The sequence below is a fragment of the Chrysochloris asiatica genome, unplaced genomic scaffold (assembly GCF_000296735.1).
Source record: "Chrysochloris asiatica unplaced genomic scaffold, ChrAsi1.0 scaffold00052, whole genome shotgun sequence".
Lineage (NCBI taxonomy): Eukaryota > Metazoa > Chordata > Mammalia > Afrosoricida > Chrysochloridae > Chrysochloris > Chrysochloris asiatica.
Window position 1 is genome coordinate 15,893,658 of NW_006408570.1, and position 26,259 is coordinate 15,919,916.

Consider the following 26,259-nt stretch of genomic DNA (forward strand, 5'->3'; position numbering starts at 1 on the left):
CCAGCCATGAAACCAATAAAGATTACCAAGAGTAAAATAAGGAGTCCTGGTGTGGCTCTGTGGGCGAAGGTGTCAGACTTCAAAGCCATTTTAACTACAAGGTCAGTGGTCCAAGCTCACTGGCTGCTCCTTGGATACCCTGTATCGGGTCACTATGGGTCAGTATCGACTCGATGGCACTTAACAACAACAACAACAACATAAGTATTTGTATATATATATATGTACTTGCAGTTAGAACACAATATTTTTTTATTGCGGTTTGGGTGAAAGTTCACAGAGCAGGTAAGTTTCCCATTTCACAATTGATAATTTTTTGTTTGGTAACATTAGTTGTAACCCTCTCAGTATAACAGCACTCATCCCAGTTCTACCCTGGGCTTGCCATTCCCATTTGGCCTTCTTTCCTTCTCCTTCCTACCTTTTGAGCTTTGTTTTGGGGCATATGCTGCACATTTGGTTTCATGTGGTTGAATCTTCTGAGGAGTATGTTCGTCGAGGGTATTAATGTTAATTTTATAGGTCTGTCTATTCTACCTGTATGCTGAGCAAATAATACGAGAAGCTGGATTCTATGAAGAAAAGTGTGGCGTCAGGGTTGGAGGAAGACTCGTTAACAACCTGCGATATGCAGATGATACAACCTTGCTTGCTGAAAGTGAAAAGGACTTGAAACGTTTTCTGATGAAGATCAAGGAACACAGCCTTCGGTATGGGTTGCATCTCAATGTTAAGAAAACAAAAATCCTCACCACTGGACCAGTAAACAACATTCTTATCAACAGAGAAAAGATTGAAGTTGTCAAGGACGTCATTCTTCTTGGATCAACTATCAACATTCGTGGAAGCAGCAGTTAAGAGATCAGACGACGTATTGCATTAGGCAAATCTGCTGCACAGGTACTTTTTAAAGTATTGAAGAGCAAAGATATCACCTTGAGGACTAAGGTACGCCTGACCCAAGCCATGGTATTTTCAATAACCTCATATGGATACGAAAGCTGCACAGTGAATAAGGGAGATCGTAGAAGACTTGATGCCTTTGAGTTGCAGTGTTTGTTGGAGGATAATACTGAAAGTGCCATGGACTGCCAAAAGAACCAATAGATGTGTTTTGGAAGAAGTGCAGCCAGAGTGCTCCTTGGAGGCCAGGATGGCTAAGCTTCGTCTCTCATACTTTGGACATATTGTAAGGAGGGAACAGTTTCTGGAAAAGGATGTCATGCTGGGTAAGATGGAGGGTCAGAGAAAAAGAGGAAGATCCCCGACGAGATGGATCAGCCTGGTGGCATCATTGATGGCATATAGTGTGGCGGCGGTAGTGAGGTTGGCCCAGGATCGGACATTGTTTCGTTCTGCTGTGCATGGGGTCGCTATGAGTCGGTTCCAACTCAATGGCACCTGGCAACAACAACATTCTTTGGCTAAAAGGTGATCCCTGGGGTTAGGTACAGTTCCAGGTTTGAAGAGTATCTAAACCATAAATTTTTAAATTACTGTCAATTTCTTCAATGACAGACAATAAGGACCCATTATGAAAAAAAAAATACCAGTTTCCTTAGATTAAAAGAAAAACCACATGATTATTTCAGTTCATGTACAAGTGACTTATGATTTTTCATTGTTATAAACAATGCTGTAGTCACCAGTCTTATATATACATTGTCCCATCATTCCTTCACAACTTATTCCCATAGGTATATGCAAATTCTAAATTCTGATCTATCATCAAAATAACAAAGTTGTCAAGCTTTTCTGTAAAGGGCCAGATAGTAAATCTTCCAGGCTTGAGGACCAAGAGACAAAACTGAGGTTATGCCAGGAGTCTGAATCGACTTGTGAGCAATGGGTTTGGTTTTTGGGGTTTATATGAAGAGAGAAAACAAGTTTTCATGAATTTTTATTGATGAAATTAAAATATGATAATAAATTTTTTGTTGTGGAAATACAAGTATACTAATGCAAAAATGTATTTTTATGGGAGGGTAACATTTTACTTAATTTGAGGTTCAAGTTGACATTCCCTGTTATCTAAATCTATTTGTGATATAAATGTTCTTGTTGGTTCTGAGTCTTGAGTTTGTCTTTGCAAGTGTCTTTTCAAATAGATGACTGTTGTTAGTTGCTATCAGATCAGCTCCAACTCTGTGATGACTGTATGTGTAACACAAGGAAACGTTGCCTGGTCCTTCGCCATCTGCAGAATGTCACTATGACTGAGTCATTGTTGGTGGCTATTGTGTTATTCCACCTCGTTGAGGGTTCCCTCATTTTCCTTAGCCCTGCCTTACCAAACATGATATCCTTTCCTTTAGATTGGTCTTTTCTGACAAGATGTCCTAAATAAGCGAACTGAAGTCTTGCCATCTTCACTTCTAAGAGCATTCTTGTTTTATTTCTCTGAAGGCTGATTTCTTCATTCTAGCAACAGTCCATGGTATTTTTCGTATTCTTCACCAACACCACAGTTCAAAAGCATCAATTTTTCTTCTGTCTTAATATTTCACTGTCCAACTTTTACATGCAAAAGAGACTGAAAACACCATGGCATGGGTCAGATAGATCTTAATCATCACAGTGAGTTTTTCCTTTTTAAAATCTTAAAGACCAGATTCATCCAGTATAAAAAAGACATATTTCAACTAGATAGTGTCAAATATTGATATCATCCATTAGTATATGGCTTTAATTGAACCTAGGAGTCCTAGTGTGGCACTTATCCTAAAGCACTGGCCTGCTAACCGCAAGGCAGTTCAAACCTACCAGACACTCCTCAGAAACCCTATACAGTGTCCCTATGAGTCGTAACCAACTCAACAGTACTTAACAACAGCAACAATCCATCTTAGTGTGCTGCTGTAGAATAAATATTGGACAGATAAATGAAAGGTTGGCCGTTCAAACCCACCAGCTGCTCCTTGGAAACCCTATACAGGAGTCACTATGAGTCAGAACAAACTGCACAGCACCTAAAAACAAACAACATTCATTGTTGGAAGGCATTTGTAGAATTTTATTAGACTGTTCTCTTGATATTTGTCTTTTAGTATATCACTTCATTGCAAATTAACCACTTTCCATTTGAAACAGTTAAAGGATTTGGAAATATGGAAATTCATTTTGCACTGGACTAAGGTATAAAAGTGCTGCCGGAAGTATAGTTTGGAGTCAGAAAATGTATCAATGAGAATTTAAGTTGATCTCACTTGGAAATCTCAGTTCTTTTTTTAACTCCTAACTATACAGGAAGTATATAATGCAACCTGACATTACTTGTAATTAAAACAAAGTTAGTTTTCATTGCAATGACTTTCTTACATGTAAATTTCACATGTGGCACTGTTTTAATAATTTTGGTTAAATTATTAAAGAAATATTTTCAAATTTGCAGTAGAAGCTAATTTCAAAACCATTCAGTGTTCAGTAACAGTGGTTGAACACCATTCTTTCAGGTATTTAAAAATGTACAATGCATTCTTACTTAGGGGGCTGTACACAGATTGCCTGGTATGGTACTGTGAGTTACTGTGCCAGACTGTAAAGCCATTTGAGCTGCAAGGTCGGCAGTTCAAGCTCACCAGCTACTACTTGGAAACCCTACACAGGGTCACCATGGGTCGGAATCGACTCAACGGCACTTAACAACACTAACACAAATTGTCAGAGTCCTGGTCTGGCACTGTAGGATAAGAGTGCGGCCACAAGGTCGGTTTGAACCTCAAAGTTGGTTGTTCGAACTAACCAGTCTCTCCACAGAAACCCTATACAGAGTCACTATGGGTCAAAACCAGCTCAACAGGACTTAACAACAACAACACAAACTGGTAGAGTTCTGGTGTGGCATTGTAGGGTAAGCACTGGACTGCCAACCATAAGGTCAGCAGCTCAAACTCACCAGTTGCTTCTTGGAAACCCTATGCAGAGTCACTATAGGTTGGAACCAACTCAATGGCACTTCATCAAGAACAACCTACAAATTGGGATTAGGCTACATTTGGCCATGAATCATACTTAACTGACCCCTGCTCTATAATCCTAACCAATTATACTAGGGTGAGTCAAAGAGGATGGCTAACAAATCAAAGACACTACACTAAACAAAAATATCAAAATGTGAAGCTCATGTTTCTCATTTTATTTTTCATTTAAGCTACACATTTCTGAAGGTGGTGGTTCCATCTCTCTAACCCTTCCCCCCAAACTGATTTACACCAGTTTTGCCATCCTTACTGGGAAAAAAAAAATGTAACTTTTCCAGGTTCTTTGAGTCTGGGGAAAAAAAAGAAGTCTGACAAGGCATCATCGTCGATGTAGGGTGGATGGAGTAAAGTTTTCCAATGAAATTCTCATAGGGTGGTACTTCCTATTCCTGAAAAATGAGCATTTGCATTGTCATCATGGAGGGGGGGGAGGGGAATTCCTTGACACAACTTTCCTAACCTTTTCTCACAAATAGAATTTTCAGTTTCTTCAAACTTCTTCATAATACATTGATAATTATTTTCTTTGTCCTTCAAAAAATTCCACCAGTTTACACCTTTGTGATCCCAGAAAACAGTCACCATAACCTTCTGTGCTGACCTGTCTGCCCAGCAGATCTCCTCAGAAGCCACTCTTTTGATTGGACCTATCTCTGTGGATCTTATTGGTAAATCTAAGACTCCTCTCTGGTTATGGTTCATTCCATAAAATAATCTTCATTAGCTTCAATTATACTTAAAAGACTGATGGGAAAATCACTTCTTTGAGCTAGCTGATTGTTGTGATAGACTTGACACCCATTGAGCCGAGAATTTGCCAAGGCCAAGATGTTTGCTTAAAATTGAAAATGTGGAACAATGTGAGATCCCAATTCCAGTAGCTATCACATTAATGGCAATTTTGTGGCCTTCTTCCACACGTTTTAAACCAGTTTCTTCATTCATTGAGGTTGATGGTCTTCCCAGTCTTGACTCATCATTGAGGTCTGTCACCTTCCTTAAAATGCTTAATCCATTGGAAAACTGATGTTTTGTGTGGGGCAGCATTCTCATAAACCTATTACAAAGTTTCAATGATTTGATAATATGTCCACATGAATTTTGTTAAAATTTTTTTGTTATCTGTGACTTCAAAATTGTTTCCGCCCCCCCCATGGTATGGTACTTTTTTTTTTTTTTTTAATCTTTTATTTAAGAGACAACAAATGAGACAGTGGTAATTAAGGTTTTGTGTCAACTAGACTGAACCAGGAGTCTCAGTGGTGTGGCCATTGAGATGTAGCTATCCACCATGATGTGATTTGATGTACTAGACCAATAAGAAGATTAAGGATTGGTTTGTTGTCGGTGTTATGTGCTGTCAAGTCATCTTCAAGTCATAGCAACCCTGGATAGGGTTTCTGAGGAGCGAACTGGTAGGCTTGAACTGCCGACCTAGTGGTTATCCTACAGCATTACATCAGGACTCCAAGGGTGAGATCTGTTGTTGTTTTGTGAAGTGCTGTCGAGTCGATTCCGACCCATAGAGACCCTGTATAGGGTTTCCAAGGAGCAGATGGTAAGCTTGACTTTGCAGTCTGATGCATTAGCCCACAGCGCCACACCAGGACGCCACCCTTAATTCCACCAGGACCCTGATCCCATCCAGGTATGGGAGATTCCCAAGGGTGTGGCATGTAATACCTTTCAACTTACAAGAGATAAAAGGAAAGAGACTTGAGGTGATAAAGGGGGACTGACCTTCATGATGGAGTTCTGGTGTGGCACTGTGAGTTACTGTGTTGGACTAAAAGGTCAGTTTGAACCACAAGATTGGTGGTTCAAGCTCACTAGCTGCTTCTTGGAAACCCTATACAGGGTCACTATGAAACAGAACCAACTCAATGACACTTAAGAAGAACAACAACAGCCTCCAAGATTGAAGAGCCGGAAGTGGAATGTGTCCTTTGCATTAGGGGTGCTTGCACTGTGAAGCTCTGAAATCCAGGGGAAGGTTGATGCCAAGATGTATGAAGCTCTCCAAGAAATGCTGGGCCTAACATATGCTGAAAGGAGACAAGGGCCTTACTTAGCGCCAACAAAGAGAAAGCCTTCCCAAAGAGCCAGCGCTGTGAGTTTGGATTTCTAGCCTCATAAACTGTGAGAAAAGAAATTTCTGTTGGCTAAAGGCAGATCTTCTGTACAAGATCTGTTTAAGGTGTTTAAGAGCAAGATGTCAGTTTGAGGACTAAGGTACGCCTGATCCAAGCCATGGTATTTTCAGTAACTCTATATGCATGTGAAAGTAGGACAGTGAATAAAGAAGACCATAGAAGAATTGATGCATTTGAGTTATGGTGCTGGAGGAGAATATTGAAAGTACCATGAGCTGCCAAAAGAACAAACTAGTCTGTGTTGGAAGAAGTACAGCCCGCTTCCTAGAAGCCAGGATGGGATGGCCAGGCTTTATCTCTCATACTTCAGACATGTTGTCAGGAAGGACCAGTCCTTGGAGAAGGATATCATGCTCGATAAAGTGGAAGGTCGTAGAAAACCTAGATAGATCGGCACAGTGGTAGCAGCAGTGAGTTCAAACGTAGGAACAATTGTGAGGTTGGCACAGGACCAGGCAATGTTTTGTTCTGTTGTGCATAAGGTCTTTGAGTTGGTACCAACTCAATGGCACCTAACAACAACAAAGCCATACACTGTGGTATTTCCGTTATAGCAGCACTAGATAACTAAGACAGAGTCTAAGGCAAATGTATTGCTGAGATTATTTGTCCACAACCATCCACTTATCCCAGACATAAATACGTTTTGGTTGGAATAAACCTTTCCATGTATGAACTAGAATCCCGGTAGCAAAATTTTTGCTCATATGTTGTTGTTAAGTGCATTTGAGTCAATTCAGACTCATAGTGACCCTGTATAAGATTTCCACAGAGAGGCTAGTGGGTTTGAATTGCTGATTTTAGGTTAACAGCCCAGGGCTTATCCTATAATGCTACAACAGGACTCCTACCTTCATATATTCTCAGTAAATCTAAGTGCCTGTTTCTCTCAAACCTTACAACCAACGAGTACTATTAACTTTGTAAAACTTCCAAATTTGAAGTTACATTGTTTATATTTGCATTTTGGATATTAATGAGGTATCTTTTCATAATTATAAGCCATTTACATTCCTTCAGTATAAATTAGCTGTTCATATTTTTACAATGGAGTCCTGGTGTGGCACTGTGGGTTAATGCGGCAGACTACAAAGCCGTTTGAACTGCAAGGTCAGTGGTCCAAGCTCACTAGCTGCTGCTCGGAAACCCTATACGGGGTCGCTATAGTTCGGAATTGACTCAACGGCACTTAATAACAACAACATTGTCATAAAACTCATCATTCCAATAATCATTCTGTGGACCAAAAAGAGTTCAAAGTCCTTTTTAATGTCTCTGCCTATCTACTTGTCCAGTATTATTTTCCACTGCTTTCTCCCACACAGTCTGTATTCCTTCCATAATAAAAGACTCGTTGCTTCCAGAGAGGGCTGTGTATCTTAAGCTTCACTGCATGTATAGACCAGATGTCAGTCTCTATCTGGAATGTCCCTTTCCCACTTACTCTCCTAGTGTAATTCTCAATTCTCATTTCTTCTTCAAGACTCAGACCAAGGATCAGTTCTTCCTCTCTAACTTTGCACTTCCAATGCAGCATCCATTTGTTGAAACATTTCAGTTGGTATTTTTTGAATTCCTAGAGCCTTGATTTTCAACAATGCCTTCTTCCTTCAATACCAATAGTTTTTAATCTTATATTAATTCTGGAAAGGGCTGAAAGTTAACCAGTTGTTTTTCAGTGATTCAGTGTATTCCTCCCATCTTCTTTTGATGCTTCTTGCATTGTTCAATATTTTGCACATAGAATCCTTCAGTATTTCAAATCAAGGCTTAAAGTTTTCCTCAGTCCTTTAAGCTTGAGAATGGCTAAGCATCTTCTTCTCTTCTGGTTTTATAAATCTAGGTATCTGCAAATATCGCTGTAATATCTTGTCTTCTTGAGCTTCCCTTTGAAATTTTCTGATCAGCTCTTTCAATTCAGTTGCTTTAGCTTCTTTCTCTACACTCAAGCAAGTTTCAGAATCTTTTTTGACATCCATTTTGGTATTTTCTTTCTTTCCTGTGTTTTTGATGATGTACTGATATATGATCTTCTGGATATCTTCTCACAACTCCTCTGATCTTCAGTCATTAGTGGTCAGTGTGTCAAATCTGTTCTTGAGCTGATCTCTTTCTGCATTCCATGTTCTAATTGTTCATGGACATTTGCTGCTGTTTCTTCTCATTTTGAGTTGTGCCACATCAGTAAATGAGAGTCCTGAAAGTTTTACTCTGTCTGTGTCATTAAGGTTTATTCTACTTTGAGGACACAGCTCTTCCCTAGTCATATCTTGTGTGCCTTCTAACCAGAGGGGCTCAGACAGTGTTCTACTGCTAGTCATACGGTTGTCACTAGTCCTTTTTTAAAAAAATAAAAAATTTAAATAGATGACCAGGTTCTCCTTCCTAGTCTGTCATAGGCTGGAAGCTCCACTGGAAACTATCCACCATGGGGGACCCTACTGGTATTTGAAACACCATTGGGCTGGCATCACTTATAACACAGTCAAGCCCCAATGGCCTAATATGATATGAAATTCAATGAATGATCACACTCAAGTAATAAAATTTCCTTAGAAAATAGCAATTAAGGTTTTTATTTTCTGATAAAAAAGGAGCATGGCAAATACTTCATTAAAAGCTTGTAGCTTTCTCAAATGGCTTAAAATAATTTAAATACTGCCTTTAGTTATAGATGTGATCTAATGTTAAAATCTGCTTGCACTAGGGAAAAAAAAGTATTAAAATACAGAAAAAATTTCAACTGCCCTGTTTTGTCATGTGAACAGTAAGTTTCCTTCTTTCAAAATCGCTTTTGTAATGCAACCAGGATTCATTTTAGATTAATGTTTTATTTTGTTTTTATTTCTGAAGGATATCCATTACCTCGCACTAGATAAGGGTGAACTGGCACTAGCTGAAGTAGCAAGGAAGAGAGCCAGCGACATCGATGCAGAATCAGTAACCTCTGCAGTTGGTGAGAATTAATGCTTTTTATTATGTTTTTTTAAATGCTTCTTGTTTTAATCAATACTTATTTAGTATTTCTATTTATGTTTGAAAGGCGTGGTTGGTTAATTTGAATTACTTTCTTTTTAAAGACATAGTATCTTTTACTTTGTTTTTTTTTTTAAAAAGAAAAATAATAATTAAGTCTTGACAAAGAGTACAGTCTGAATCTACAAGCTGGAAGTCTGTCAGTGTGAACATTGATCATCAGTAGCTACTTTAGTTCTTCTTTCAATAGTTACTTTAGTCACCATTTACCAAAAAGTATAAAGCATTGGCCGTAAGGTTTTTAGGAGAAAAGAGTTTATTATCATCAGTGTTATTATCACAATTAACCAGTACAGGAACTTATCTAGCATTTTATTTATACCTACAAACATGCCATATTTCAAAAGAATTCTCTCTTAGAGCCAACAAAGGATTTGACATGGAATTTCAGGTTTGGTGAGTGGTTTGCTTCTGTTTAGAAGCCACTAGAGTCATTTCCAAACTAGGAAACCCTGTGGGGTAATGCTTTTCTCTCACATGCTGTCACTATGAGTTGGAACTAACTTGATGGCGCACAACGACAGAGTCATTTTAGTGCAGTCATCAAGGTGAGTCAGAAGCCCAGACTGAATCTAAAGATCTACTGAAAACTTTAGAACACACACACAAAAATAATGTTTTTCTTTATTTCCCATAATATGTTTTTGTTTTTTCAAAATAAGAAGTCCTAATACAGGGTCACTATGAGTTTTTAAAAATAAATTACACTATGGTACTGTTGGAACCGACTCGATGGCACTTAACAACAACAACAACTGTAGGATAAGCACTAGATTGCTAACCACAAGGTCAGCGGTTCAAAACCACCAACCACTCCTCTGAAAACCCTATACAGGGTCATTATGAGTCAGAACCTACTTGTCGGCACTTAACAACAACAACAACATATCAAGTGGCAAGAAAAAGAGCTTCTTGTTTCTAAACTTATTTTTACCTAATGTCATAAAACCTGATAGTATCGATACATTCCTCCAGGCTCTGAGGGGCAAACCCATCTGCATGAGAAAGATGCTCTGCTCCCATAAAAATGGACAACCTTGGAAATCCTCTATAGGTCCGCTATGATCCAGAAGCAACTCAATGTCACCTAGCAACAACAACACACTCAACAAAAGACCCACAGAATTTTATGTAGGTTCATTTCTCTGTGGAACTTCTTTGAAACAAAATAGCTTAAGTAGTGTTTCTACTTTTTAAATTGCATAAAACTATTATACTGAACCTCTCCCAGTGATAAATCATCTTGTACTGTGCTTTTATAATGCTTTTGGCAGCCTCTGTCAGCCTCTCTCCAACATTTACCACCAGAGAGCCCAGTCTGCAGGACTCTAAAACCAGTCTTCCAGGGATAAATGCCAGGCTGACAGTTACCACCAGTTTGAGATAACTTCATCTCTTTCTCTTACCCTGAGAGAGTTCCACATTGATCCAACCCAAGAGGTGCACAGACCACTGTCAAATCCCTATAACTTAGTGGATAGGGGTATTCATTATCTGAGCCTTTTAGTGGTCTGTTGTGGGGCTATGGATCAGCACTGGACTGTGAACTACAAGGTTGGCAGTTCAAACCCACCTACTACTCCTTGGAAATCCTATATAGGGTTGTATGAGTCAGAACTAACCCAACAGCACCACATATCACAAGCAGGTAGCTTTACCAAACAGAAATTTATTTTTCTCACAGTTTAGGAGGTTAGAAGTACAAATACAGGGTGCTGACTCTAGGGGAAGGCTTTCTCTGTTTGAAGTGATCCTATTTGGAAATAGGATTTTCTTTGTTTTGTTGATTAGGTCATGCCTAAGTAGAGTGAATCCTAAACCTAATCACTTCTGAGTTATAAAAAGACCAGAATATTACATAGAGTCACACATGGGGGGAAAGACAGATAACGCTGGAGTTCGTTGGTGTTCCTTGTTAACAAGAAAGAATCTTACTTAGACCAATGCCCTAAATATGGACTTACAGCCTCCTGAACTGTCTGTGAGAAAATAAATTTGTTCTTTAAAGTCACTCATCTTTGATAATTTGTGCTACGACAGCACTTGGCAACTAAGATGGGGGTATCTGAGTAGGGGAGAGAATCTCATTTGCCACATTATATTATTTAAAATGTTAAGTTTCAACAAAAAAAATTAAGACATGTAAAGAAATGTTTGACCCATAAACAGGGGGATAAAGTAATCAATAGAAGCTATGCCTGAGGAATCTCAGTGGTTGGGTTGAACTTACTAAACAAAGATTGTAAATCTTTACACTTGGATTTGCATAATACTTGTCTAAACCTTAGCACAATAGGTAACTCTGTGTTTACTGAATGAATAAATATGCAAACATTTTTTTAAAAAAGGTTTAAAAGGAAGAAAAGAAGAAAGATGGAGAGATGGAGTTTTTTAAATGTACACAAGCAATGTGCCTGAGAAAAAGGAAATGAAGGAAACATTGCCTTTACAATAGCATTATCTTAGTTATCTAGTGCTGCAGAGATACAAGTGAATAGCTTTAACAAATGGAATGCTTTAACTAAAATTTATTATCTCACAGTTTAGAAGACTAGAAGTCCAAATTCAGGGTGCTAACACTAGGTGAAAGTCACCTCTCTGTCAACTTTGGGAGAAGTTACTTATTTCAAAGTCTGACATTTCTTGAAAATCTTCATATATCTTGGCATCAGTCTTCCCCTGGATCTAAGATGTTCCTGTGCGGGGACCCTAGACCCAAAGGACACGCTCTGCTCCTGTCTCTTTTTTCTTGGTAGTAGTCAAGTCCTCTGAATTCTGCTCACTTGTTTAATCCCTTTTATATCTCAAAAGAGACCGACTCAAGATATAACCTAATACTTAGATCATATCCTGTTTCATTAGCATAACTGCCTTTAATTCTGCTTTATTAGCCTCACGGGGTAAAGATTTACAAACACATGGGTAATTATTCAAAGAGGACTTAAAATATTTAATTATGAAGATCAAAGACTACAACCTTCCTATGGATTGCACCTCAATGTAAAGGAAACAAAAATCCTCACCACTGGACCAATGAATAGCATTATGATAAATGAAGAAAATAATTGAAGTTGTCAGATACTTCAGTTTGCTTGGATCCACAGCCAGTGCTCATGGAAGCATTGCATTAGGCAAATCCGATGCATAAGACCTCTTTAAAGTGTTGAAGAGCAAAGATGACAGCTTGAGGACTAAGGTACACCTGACCCAAGACAGTGTATTTTCAATCACCTGATAAATGCATACGGAAGTTGGAATCTATTAAGGAAGACCACAAAGAAGCTATGCATTTCGATTGTGGTGTTGGTAAAATTATGGTATTGAAAATCATGAACTTCCAGAAGAATGAACAGATCTGTCTTGGAAGAAGTAGAGTCAGAATGTTTCTAAGACGTGAAGATGGTGAGACTTTGTCCCTTGTTCTTGGACATGTTAAGAGGGATCAGCCCCTGGAGAATTTCATCATGTTTGGTAAAGTTGAGAGTCAGTGAAAAACAGGAAGACACCCAACAAAATGGATTGATACAGTAGCAGCGACAGTGGGCTCAAATATAACAGCAATTGTGAGGGTGGTATAGGACTGGGCAGTGCTTCTATCTGTTGTGCATAGGGTTGGAACATAATTGAACCTAACAACAACAAAAGACACAAAAGTATAAATACTAGATGATATCATGTACATGAGTATGCAGTAATAGAGATACCATAAGTGTTTACCAGGATGGGAGGGAGAGAGAAAGTGAGTTTCTTTACTTAGAATGTATTGACTATTGGTTAGAGGTTGGCTGGATGATTTGGAAAAAGATGGCTAGAATGGTTGCACACTTGAAGAATGTAACCATGGTCACTGAAGAGAGCATGTAGATGAAATAAATGTCTGTTTTGTTTCATGTACATCTATAATAAAGATGCAACTGACAGCAGTTACACAGGGAAAAAAACTTTTAAAACAAAAACTTTCCATAGCTGGATTAAAAACACCACACTGTTATTCATATTAAAACTGAAAGGAAATATTGTTTAGTAGAACTTGTCACCTCACCTTGATTTTCTTAAATGTATGTTAGCTCCTCTTAACTCTTTGTTCTACCACATGAACGTCATTCAAAATTAGCTTGTTAATTTTGATGATAAATCACAGCAATTTTAAGTGAAATTTCATTAACTTTATAGATTATTTGGGGTATAACTGACATTTATAGTATTGTGTATCACAGCCATCAATGTAGTCTATCGCTCCATTTATTCAGGGGGTTTTTATGCCCTTCAGTGACATCTGTTAATTTCTTATATTGTCTTGCTCATGTCTTAATTATTTCTTACCTTATTTGCTAATGTGTATTTATATCTGTGCCTTATTTTGCTTTTTTTCCCTGGCGGTCAGCACACAGCCTCTCTTCCTCCCTGAGTCCAGAGTCCCCGGCCGCTCCATCTGTTCACATCATTGTCTCTGCCTCCATCGCTGGAGTCACTACTTCTCTGAATAGGGTCCCACACACCACTCTTCTCCCTTGATGGTCCCAGGTCCTCCACTTGTGCACTGCAAAATCAACAACTTGCCTCTTTTTGTTACACAACATCTACCTTTACATTTGCAATTTTCACAGTCAATTCTGATAGCAATTAATCACTATTGAACCACAAGAGTCTTATCCCCATGTAAACGATCACATAATTTACAATAAAACATTAAAAAAAAAAAAAGACAGCCAAGGATTTTAACATTTATTTCCCCTCTTTTACCCATTCAAACCATGCCTCATTCCCTGTATCCCAGAGCCCTGTTGTACCAAGGTTGAGCATACGTCATTATTTAATTGTGTTCTACTTTGCTCATGAAACCTGCCTAACTGTTCTCCCATTCACCTTTTTCTTCCATTTCCCTCCCCCTTCATGTGTATTGCCCCACCCCCCAGCACCCAAACCATCGTGTATCTATTCCAAACCCTGTACTCAACCTTCCCCTTCCTCCCTTCCACCCCACCCCACCTCATTCACCCTGGTAATCAACAAAGAATCTTTCCCCCTTTTAGTGTGGGTACTTTTTCTTAAGCTTTTACAAAAATGGTCCTATGCAGTATTTCTCCTTTTGTGACTGACTAATTTTACTCAGCATAATGTCCTCAAGGTTGATCCATGTTACGCAGTGGCTTGCAGCTTCCTTGTTATTCTTCCATGTAGCATAATATTCCATTGTGTATATGTGTCAAAGTTCATGTATCCATTATTCTATTCATGGAAGAAAAATGGGCAGACTGTGAGCTGGCGTGGCGTGACGTGGCATGGCCATCTTGAGATTTTGTGAGAGGTTGTTGTTACAGTAGCCTACGGGCATAGGATGTTGCTATCATTTGGCAGCAAAGGGTTGCAGTTATTCCTTGTTCCCATGCCCTCCTGGTAGACTGGAAGATGGCCAGTCACTGCCCTTGCCAACCTAGTGGCCAATGGCACCCTCTCCGATTCAGCCTCTCTGCCTGGGATCAGGCACATAGTATTCCTGCTGGGCATGGCACCTCTGCTTCTGAAGGCATGGGAATCCATCTTGATCTACACACACAAACAATGAACAGAGAACTAACTTCATCCACACTTCCAGTCTCTACCACATCTACTGGGAGATAGGTCATGAGTGCCTAAGAATACACCAATATACAGTCATCAACTAAATGTAAATATGACACCACGATATATCAGAGAAAACAGATAATTTCAGCTTACACAAAGACACAAGGCAGAGTGCCTCAAACAAGTGACTAAAATATAATACCAGAAATACTATTAGAACTACCTGATGGCAGGGGTGGGGGGGTGGGGAATTGGAAGCATACTAAAACAACAATTAGAATGCCAGAAGATGAACATTGAGACATCAGAAATAGATAATACACTGAAATGTCAAAAAAAAAACCCCAAAAACAATGGAAAGCTGAATTACTGAGCTTAAAGAAAGCTCTCTCGATAATCATCTGCTAGAAGAACAACCAGAAAAAAAGAACAAAAGAATCCAAAGCTTAAGATTTATGTGGAAGACTATCAAGAGAATTGGAGTCTTGGTGTGGCACTGTAAGACAAGCACTAGACCACAGGGTCGGTTTGAAACTCAAGGTCGGTGGTTCAAACTCACTGCTCCTCCTCAGAAACCCTATACAGGGATGCTGTGAGTCAGAACCAACTCAACAGCACTTAACAACAACCATATCAAAAGAAACTTATGCTTATGAATTCCAGAACAAGAAAAACAAAAAAATCCATAGAAAACATTGATCAAGTTGTTGGCAGAAAACTTCACTAACATCATGAATGATGAGAAGATAGTCATTTAAGTTGAACAAACTCCAAACAGGATAGACCCCAAAAGAAAAACACCAAGAAATGTTACAATCAAACTTTTCAATACCAAAGGCAAGGAAAGACTCCTGAGATGAGGTCAATAACAATGAAGTTACAAAAAAAAAGATAAACTAATAAGATTAAGCTCATATTTCTTAGCAGAAACCATGTAGGCCAGAAAACAATAAAATGACATACATAACACTGTGAAAGAAAAAAAATGCTAATCACAATCGTATATCCACCCCCTCTATGACTGAAACTCAAAAGGAACACATGAAGAGGCATGTAAGCTTGCTGGCTACCACACTGGTCTATTGGTGATTGGAAGAGGGAAACATGCAGCAATGAAGAAATGGAGTGAGTTCAACCACGTTTCATAGACTCCTGTTGACCTGGAGATGAGAGAGAGAAGAGGATGGGCTGGTTGGTCCAAAGTATAGTGAGACCTGGGGACACCTGAGCCCAAGGACAAGGACATAGCCACAGAGGGCTAGAGCTGAGAGTGAAGCATGAAGCGGATATGAAATGAGGGAAGATGTACAAGAATACCCAAACTTGTAGACAGTACTCATTTGACCTAGCGTCGATGGCTTGATAATCAGAACTTAACTAGAGGAAGATAAAAAAGAAAACAATTTTTGATAAAGGAATTACTACAGTATGATGAACTTGACTGATACTCATGGAGGTAGTAACTCTAGATAACAACAGAGAGGGAAGGAGTCTTCACATCTAGTATCAATACTATGCACTCTGTATACAGAGTAGATATGGACAGGCAACTCAGACATTGGCTACCTAAAATGAGGGGGTGATAAAGGCATGATGTGACTGGCTTACAAAGTTTCAAGAGGGAGTTTAGTTTAAGAGTGAGGGGTGAGGGGAAGAAAAAGTCCCCACTTAATAGTTTTCATCTTGTCTAGATGGGTCTGGTGAAAAGAGATGGGGATAAGATTCTTATGATTCAATAGTAATTGTTATGACTAATTGTGACTGTCACAATTGTAAAGGTAGAAGTTTTGTAACAAAAATGGGGGAGTAGTTGATCTTGCAGACAGAAAACAGAGGACCCTAGGACCATCAAGGGAGAAAGCACAAGCGGAATGTGAGACCTTATCCAGAAAAGCAGCAACAACAGAGATGGAGGCAGAGATGGGGACATGGAGAGAGGGAGCAGCTAAGGACTCTAGATTCATGGAAAGAGAAGAACTGAGAGCAGGTGGCCAGGAGGCAGGCTTGCAAAATGTGCCCTTTGTTGGTTTAAATTATTATATATGCCTGGGTGTTTTTGTTGTTGTTGTTGTTTGTTTTTTTTCAAAAGAGAGCTAAAATGAATAGAGAGAAATACGGTTAACTACTGGTACATGGAAGGGATTATAACCATTGTAATGAAACAAAGTATATGATTTGTTGAATGTAAAACTGATTATCTGCCCTGCAAACTTTCACTCAACTCACAATAAAAATAAAAATAAAAACTTATATCCAGCAAAACTGTCCATCAAATATGGTGAAATTATATCATTTTCAAACAAACAGAAATTAAAAGAATTTGTAAAAAACCAAACCAACCTTATGTTGTTGTTAGGTGCGACCTTAATGCACAGCAGAACGAAACACTGTCTGATCCTGGGCCAACCTCACTACTGTTGCCACGCTTGAGTCCATCGATGCTGCCACTTGGCCAGTCTATCTCATTGGGGGTCTTCATCTTTTTCTCTGACCCTCCAACCTACCAAACATGATATCCTTCTCCTGCAACTGGTCCCTCCTGACAATATGTCCAAAGTATGAGAGACAAAGTTTGGCCATCTTGGTCTCTAAGGAGCACTCTGGCTGCACTTCTTCGAAAACGGATCTATTGGTTCTTTTAGCAGCCCATCGCACTTTCAATGTTCTCCAACACCATAACTCAAAAGCATCAATTCTTCTACAGTCTTCCTTATTCACTGTCCAGCTTCACATGTTTATGAGGTTATTGAAAACACCAAGGCTTGGGTCAGGCACATCTTAGTCCTCAAGCTGACATTTTTGCTCTTCAACACTTTAGAAAGGTTTTGTGCAGCAGATTTGCCTAATGTGATACGTTGTTTGATCTCTTGAATGATGCTTCCATGAGTGTTGATTCTTGATCTAAGAAGAATGAAGTCCTTGACAACTTCAATCTTTTCTCCATTGGTAAGAATGTTGTTTATTGGTCCAGTGGTGAGGATTTTTGTTTTCTTTACATTGAGATGTAATCCATACTGAAGGCTGTGCTCTTTGATCTTCATCAGTAACTGTTTTTAAGTCCTCTTCACTTTCAGCAAGCAAGGTTGTATCATCTGCATATCGCAGGCTGTTAATGAGTCTTCCTCCAATCCTGATGCCATGTTTTTCTTTATAGAACTCAGCTTCTCAAATTATTTGCTCAGCATACAGGTTGTATAAGTATGATGAAAGCATACAACCTTGTCGCACACCTTTCTTAATTTTAAAACATTCAGTGTTCCCATGTTCTGTTGGAACAACTGCTTCTTGGTCAAGGTACAGAGTCCTCATGTGCATAATTAAGTGTTCTGGAATACTCATACTTCTCAATGTTGTCCATAGCTTGTCATGATCCACACAATTGAATGCCTCTGCGTAGTCAATAAAGCATAGGTCAACATCTTTCTGATATTCTCTGCTTTCAGCCAAGATCCATCGGACATCAGCAATGATATCCTTCATTCCAAACCAACCTTATAAAAACTACTAAAGGCAGTTCTTTGGCCTGAGAACCAATGACAGCAGACAATAACATACATGACAATATCACCTAGACTCAATTCATATATTGTCATTAGTGCCATAGAGTCAGTTGTGGCTCATAGTGGCTCATAGTGTGGTATAGGGTTTTCAAGGAGCAGCTGGTGAGTTTGAACCACCGACCTTGTAGTTCAAATCAATCTTGCAGTCCAGTGCATTATCCTGCAGTGTCACACAACCCAGATATAGATATATGCAAAGTAAAACAGACCTGTAAGGCTGAAGATAGAGAACCAGAGATATAGTTGCAAAACAAAATCAAGCATAAAGTAATAAGAAGGAACAATGTAGTTACATAACTTTCAAAAGAAGAGGAAATCAGATAGGTTTATTTTACTTTTCTCTTGAAATCTAACTATAACCCTAAAAACTAGACCAAGCCTTACCCCTTGCCCTGGCGTAACCTTAGTCCTAACCATAACCCTACAATAAACGAAGTCATAGATGTAGCCTCGATCTAGCATTAGTCCCAACCTAATCCTCACTCTTTACTCCTGCTAACCCCCTAAAAAATATATGAATATATATATGTAAATAATGGGGAAAGGGTTTATAAAACACTTGTGTGATGATAAAATTTTGAGCTTGGACTCGAGCCATACTGTTTGTGCTTGAATAATGAGCTTTACTAGTTGTGAGAACTTGGGCAAGGGACTTAACTTCTCTGAGCCTCAGTTTATTTGTCTTTAAAGGATGTTAACTATAGTACTTACTTTATGGATTATTATGGGACTAAGTTAGTTAATACATACTTTGAGCTTCTTTTGAACTGTGTCTGGAAAAGATTAAAGCACAGCAGAGGTTAGCTATTAATAGTGCTTATATTAAAAGTCTATAGTATTTAAAAAAAAAGTCTATAGTATTTTCTTGAATAAATATTTTTTGACAAGACTTTTACTACTTCTTGGTTATACCATAATTCCTACCTATTAAGGTTTTAGCACTTTTTATTAAATATGCATATTTAAAACAGAAAAACATTGCCATCAACTCACTTCGGGCTCATAGTGATCCTGTATGGGGTTTCTTTATGGGAGTAGTCAGCTCATCTTTCTCCCACATAGTGGCTAGTGGGTTTGAGCTGCTCACCTGAGGTTAGCAGTCCAGTACTTATCCTATAGCACCATCAAGGCTCCTTTTATTAAATACTGATTCTAATAAATAATTTCTGTCTGAAAAGTCATATGAATGAACATCCTACAAGATTTTCCTTTAGAGAAGACTGTGTATTTATAATTGTGCCATGTCTACTGTAATTCTGATTATGTTAATCCAATATGATCCAGTGATATATAAAATTTCATATATATAATATATATATAGCACTGGATCATAAATAAATATGTTAATCCAATATGATCCAGTGCTATACATAATCCAGTACAATACAGACTATAGAGTACATCCTCTTGCATGTTCATCCTTGCCAGGGTGAAATGAGCTTCATTGGTGGTGCAAAAGTGGTAGTACACTACCAATTGTATATTTAGTACAGAATAGTCTAGGGTTTTGTCATGTTGTTGTTAGGTACCGTCGAATTGGCTCTAACTCATAGTGATTCCTTTGTACAACAGAACAAAACACTTCTCAGTCCTGCACCATCCTCACAATCATTGCTATGTTAGAGTCTATTGTAGGTACTGTAATAAGAGACAATAATGAATTCAAAGAGACAAAATTTTATTTCCTTCTTACATAGTAATCTTGGAAGGTATTCCAAGACTAGTAGGTGATACTTGTGTCAGGTTCCTTGGCTTCTTCTATCTTGTAGCTTTGTCATGTCTAGGGGTAGCCTTTATCTGCATGGTTGAGATATGTATCCCCACCTACAGGAAGGAGAAAGAAGAAAAGCATACTCATTTCCTTTTCTGGCTATAAGCCAGGAGTTGTTGCATATCACTGTGCTCATACTCCACTGTATACAACCTGGTCTTCAGGCTACACCTAAATAAAGGAGAGTTTGGGAAATATCGTTAGTGTGGTGGCTGGGTAACCAGTTATTATAAAAGCAGAAGAAAATAAATACTAGAGGGACAACTAGCAGTTGATCTATTGCAATGAGATTTGAAGAATGGTATAATATAAAATACAGTTTTCAGCCACACTTAATTTTAATATGAAATATACATGTAAACACATTATTTCTAAATGTATTAAATTTCTGAATTTATTATGTATTATCTACCAGGTACTAGGCTACAAAAAAGGATGTAATTTTAAAAGTTTCTACCTCCTTTTAAAATTTACTTTAACAATTTCTGATACAAAAACTTATTCATATTTATGAGAGAACTTCAGAGAATGCAGTATAAAAATATAGCATATAGATGTTGTTGTTGTTATGTACGGTGGAGTCAGTTCTGACTCATAGTGACCCTATACAGGGTTTCAAAGGCTGTAAATCTTTACAGGAGCAGAAATCCTCATCTTTCTCCCGCAGAACAGCTGGTAGTTTCGAACTGCTGACCTTGAGGTTAGCAGCCTGATTCTTAATGACTACGCTACCAGAGCTCCTTATAGATGATGATAAAGAGTATTAATTGCCCAGAAATTATTAATAAAGTTAGTGCACTTATTTCATCTTTTTTCTATATATATATATTTAACAAAAACTGCAATAATTATTTATCTTCCTTTTTATCAATGGTTTGTTCTGACCACATTCCCAAATTATTAAAAATCATGCAAAGCCTTAATTTTAATATCTTCTTCTTTAAATGCCTTTTTAGTTTTAATATAAAGTCAGGGTACCATCTGTAAAAGTGTATTAAAAATTGCATCTAGTAGATAATACCTGAGTAAAGAGAAAGATTTATCCTTATGCTTTAATTAAAGTATCTTATTAATATGAAACTAAGCTACAAAAGCAATTTTGATACTCTGGAAGCTATTTAATCTATGGGTAACTATTTAACTTCCTACACTGTTGTTGAGCGGCCACATTATATTACTTGCTTGACTTACGTACATTCATGCCAACTTACTTCTGGCTCCACTTCACTGATCCTCCCTCTATTGTGTCATGATTTCTGTCAGTTTTGATCTATACCTTCCTACCTCAAGGCATCTTCGCCTAAAGACATAATCCTAAACACTTCGTAATTATTAGCACATCAAAGACTAACTGGCTTGCTTGGCTGAAGAGGCCTATACTGAACGGTACTATTGGTTGAACTTAAAAGAGATTTTTAGTTTTTAGTAAAGTTGCTAAGAACGCTGTAATTTTCAGACCAAAGGTTCCTTTCTTTGTGGGAATGTAGTATTGTCAGTCACACAATGTGACCTAGCAAGTACCAAATTCTTAATTACCATAGTATAGACTTTCTTGAATTAGGTATTAGTTTCTGGTGGAAGTTTTCCTTCATTTAAATAGTATTTAATGCATTTTTAAATTTTGAAATAGTAGGTCACTAAATTCTGAAACAACGTGTGAACTTTTTAGAACTTAACCTAATCATAAATTAACAGTAGGAATTAACTTAATGGCAGTGGGTTAAGCAAAATAGTCTTTTCCTGTGGGAAAAGGCACAGACATTAAGTGATTTAGGCCTTAACCCTGTATTTTTTCTCCTTTTCAAAAAAAAGTCAAACAGTTCAAACCTTATTTTCTTCCTTACTTACTTGACTACTAATTTGTGCAAACCCAGGATAGAATGAAGACCACTTAATTTTTCTCAATGTAAATAAAGTAGGACTTGTGCTTGATGATGTATGTAATTATTAAAAGTAACTAATGAAACAATGAAGTTAAAGAATACAGAACAGGAAGATACGTCAAAAAGTATTGCTGCTAGGGTTTCAGTTCCTACTTGCATGGGTTTCTTCCAAACAGAACATGTTTAGACATGTCTCTGCAATCAGTGGATGACTGCAGAAAAGTTCTCTCAGCAATACACTTGTCTTAATCTCATTGCTGTTGCTGTTGTTATTGTTGTTAAGTGCTGTGGAGCCGGTTCCAACTCATAGCAACCCTGTATAGGGTTTTTCAGGAGTTCTGGTAGATAAGTGGTTATGAATCAGGGCTGCTAAACTCACGGTCAGCAGTTTGAAACTATCACCTGTTCCACGGGAGAAAGATGAGGCTTTCCTCTCCCATAAAGATTTACAGCCTTGGAAACCCTGTACAGGGTTGCTATGTTCGGAACCGAGTCCACGGCACATAACAACAACAACATAGGGTTTCAGAGGAGCAGCTGGTAATATTGAACTGCCAACCTTGTGGTTGAGTGCTTATCCTACAACACCAAAGTAGGACTCTTAGTCTCATTGTTGTTGGTGGTGGTGTGCCTTCGACCTGGTCTCCAGACACCTCTCACCCTGCCGCTCCGTGGTCTGGGTTTCATTTAACACCTCCACCAGGTCTGCGCAGTTCTCGCACATTCAGCCACCGCCCCCTCCATTAGCGCTACCGTTGGAATCGGTCTTAGTTGGAGGATATTTCAAGAAATACTGCTGTTGTTAAGTGCCATTGAGCTGGTTCCCATTCATAGCAACCCTGTATGAGGTTTCCAAGGAGTGGCTGGGGAGTTTGAACTGCCAACTTTGTGGTTCAAACCAACCTTGCAGTCCAGTGCTTATCCTACAGCACCACACCAAGAAACAATAGCTTTACATTTGGATATTTTTGTTTAATAAAACTTTCTGTGATTTTATAGCAATGCTTTTTGACTTGCCTCACATATATGTCAAATTGACTAGTGTAAAGTATAGCAAAAATATATTTTATCAATAATCCCAAAATGTGAATGGACAAATAGATTCATTTGAGCATTGTACTATGAACTTTAAGAATACTAATGTGGAAGTCAAGAAACGGATTAAAGATTGCTCTACTTGTTAAGTGCTGTCCAGTTGGTTCAGAGTCATAGTGACCCTGTATATAGTAGGGGTGGAGAATGTATGGCCCGTGGGCCATGTGAGGTCCTGAAATAATTTGGTCTGGCCCTGTCAAGGTAACCACAAACGGGACTTGAAATTCAATAAATCTGGAAACTTTGTTCATAGCAACATATATTTCTATTAAGTGAATCATAATAGTTATCAACATAAATTTTGAGGGAGAAGCAAGGAACGTCCATTACGAGATAGACAGGACAGGACAGACACATATGTTTTCCATAGGCCCATCTGCCAGTGACTCAGCGGACAGTTAGTGCCAGACACACTGGTAGTGTACACGTTGCGAAAGTGTTAACACACTGTGGTGAAACTACGGCAATCCATTGATGATGAGACAAGATGCGATGAGACGGTTTCTTGAGACATTGATGGCCTTGCCTCTGATGATTGATGATGTCGTTGACTTTTTGTCGACAAAGATGATAACTCCAATACAATCTTTATCCACACGTCCATGATTAACAGTCCTCACAAACACTGAATCTCAAAAGAAGATTAAGGAAATTACAGTACTCTGTAAGACTGTAAGGGTGGATGATACAAACATTGGATATGTTTTAAATGCAAGATGTAGGATTAGAGCAGCAAAACAATCGCATTACTGGTGACAACACACTGGATAGTTATTAAAACTTAACTGATGTACCATCCTACAAATGGCAACTACAAGGAAAAGAAAAGTTGGTACAAACTATCAATCTTTCCAAGAGAAATGGACAAATGATTATTTTTTTTGCTGAAGTCAAAGGCAAACCTTTGTGCCTAGTTTGTGGTGATGCCTTAGCAGTAATGAAAAAAGCCAATCAGAAGTGTCATTACAGCTCAAAACATGCTAAACTCAATACACTGGGATACCAAATGTATTTGGATACAATTAATGCTCTTCAGCGAAGTTTGGAATCACAAGACACTTTCACTAGATCTCATTGTAACAGAGACATTATTCAAGTGAGTTCTGTAGTGAGCGAGCTATAGGGTGAGTGTGTGAAAGAGTGCGTGGTGGCTGATGTGTAGTTGTTAGCACCAGACCAAGTAAAATTGTTTTAGAGTTTCACTTTGTCTCATAGAACTTTCTCAGATTGTATTACTGATGTAGCATAAGATATTGAAAAAATATTGAAGAATTCTGCAGGAGATTTGCAATTTTTCTCTCTGGCTGGTGACAAGACATAAGACATAACGAATACTGCCAACTGGCCATTTTCATTCGTGAGTGTAACTGCTTTCACTGGAAGCCATGCATGGGTACTACAAGAGGTGAGAACTTGTTTGAGAGACTTATTTTATCAATGGAAAAACTTGAGCTAACATTTGGAAAGTTCAGTGGCCATACTACAGATAGAACTCCAGCCATGGCTCGCAAAAAGGGTTAATTTCATTTGTAGAGAAAGAACTGAATCATCTCAATCTGGATCCAAGTATTTAATTACACATCACTGCATCATACACCCAGAAAGTTTGTGTGCACAGTTGTTACGGCTCAACAGTGTGATATCAATAGTAGTGTCAAGCATAAATTTTGTCAAATGCAGAGGGTTTAACAGTGCCAGTTAAAGGAGTTATCGAATGATCTTGACTCTGAGTACAGTGATCTTATTAATCACCGTGAAGCACAGTGGTTGAGTTGCAAGAACATGCTCATGAGGCTTTATGCGAATTGTGAGATGAAGTCAAGCATTTCATGCAGATGAAGGGAAAACCCATCAGGGAGTGATAGCAAGTGGCTGTCTGATCTTGCATTCAAGGTGGACATTACCAAGTACCTCTTAGAGCTGAACATCTAGCTACAGGCCCCAACCAGCTCCTCAGATCCTTGCTATCAAATGTGAAATCATTTAAAGCTAAATTAAAGCTGTGGTAAGTGCAACTCAAAAGGATTAGTACAGTGCATTTCCTCACTCTGGAAGGAACAAAAACCTTCTACAACACTTGAATATGCTTCTGAACGTGTGAAATTAATTGAGGAATTTAATGAAACATTCAAGGACATGAAAAGTAAAATGGAATTGAATATTGTTGCTGCACCATTCAGTGTGGAACCAGCTAATGTGCCTGATAACCTACAATATGAAATCATTCAGCTGCACAGCAATGATAAATAATATAACGTCCCACTGCTTGAGTTCTATAAATGTTACATAAGCAGTGATGATTTTCCCACTTTGAGGAGACATACATGGAAATATGCATCTGTGTTAAGGACAGCTTACTGCTGCAAGCAGTTCTTTTTAAAACTTGACCATTGCAAAGAGCCAATTGCACTCCATACTGATTGGCGCAAACCTGGAAAAGCAGTTTTGAGTAGCAACATTATCAATAACAGCTAACATCACACATTTCACCAAAGAAAACAGTTCCAGTCATCATGTTGTTGTTTTTTGTTAAGTTTTCCATTCAGTCAGTTCTGATTCAAGCGACCCTGTATAGAATTTCCAAAGAGCAACTAGTGAAGAGTTTGAACCACTGACCTTGTGATTTAAGTCGACTTTGCAGTCCAGCACATTAACCCACAGCACCATACCAGGACTCCAGTCATCCCATTGTTGTTAAGTGCCCTTGAGTCAGTTCCAACCCATAGCAACCCTGTAGAGGGTTTTCTGAGGAGCAGCTGGTGAGCTTGAACCACCAACCTATCAGTTAAAATGGCTTTGCAGTCTGGCGCATTAACACACAGCGCCACACCAGGACTCCAGTCATCCCATTTGTTGTTGTTGTTATGTGCCATCGAGTCGGGTCTGACCCATAGTGACCCTGTATAGGGTTTCCAAGGAGCAGCTGGTGAGCTTTAACTGCCACCTTGCAGTTCAGACAGCTTTGCAGTCTGGCACATTAACCTACAGTGCCACACCAGGGCTCCAAATTGTTGTTGTTGTCAGGTGCCATCAAGTCGGAACCGACTCGTAGCGACCTCATAGCGACCCCATGCACAGCAGAACGAAACAATGTCCGATCCTGGGCCAACCTCACTACCGCCGCCACACTTGACGCCATCAATGATGTCACCTGGCTGATCCATCTCGTTGGGGGTCTTCCTCTTTTTCTCTGACCCTCCATCTTACCCAACATGA

General features: G+C 38.6%; 1 protein-coding gene across 1 annotated transcript in view; it reads left to right on the plus strand.

Moving 5' to 3' along the window:
• The window catches only part of WDPCP (WD repeat containing planar cell polarity effector), a 474,567-nt gene that overhangs the window by 328,390 nt on the left and 119,918 nt on the right, over nucleotides 1-26,259 (plus strand). Inside the window, exon 14 of the mRNA XM_006863003.1 lies at nucleotides 8,987-9,089. Within this exon, the coding sequence (XP_006863065.1) occupies nucleotides 8,987-9,089 (103 nt within the window). The remainder of the gene's footprint in view (nucleotides 1-8,986; nucleotides 9,090-26,259) is intronic.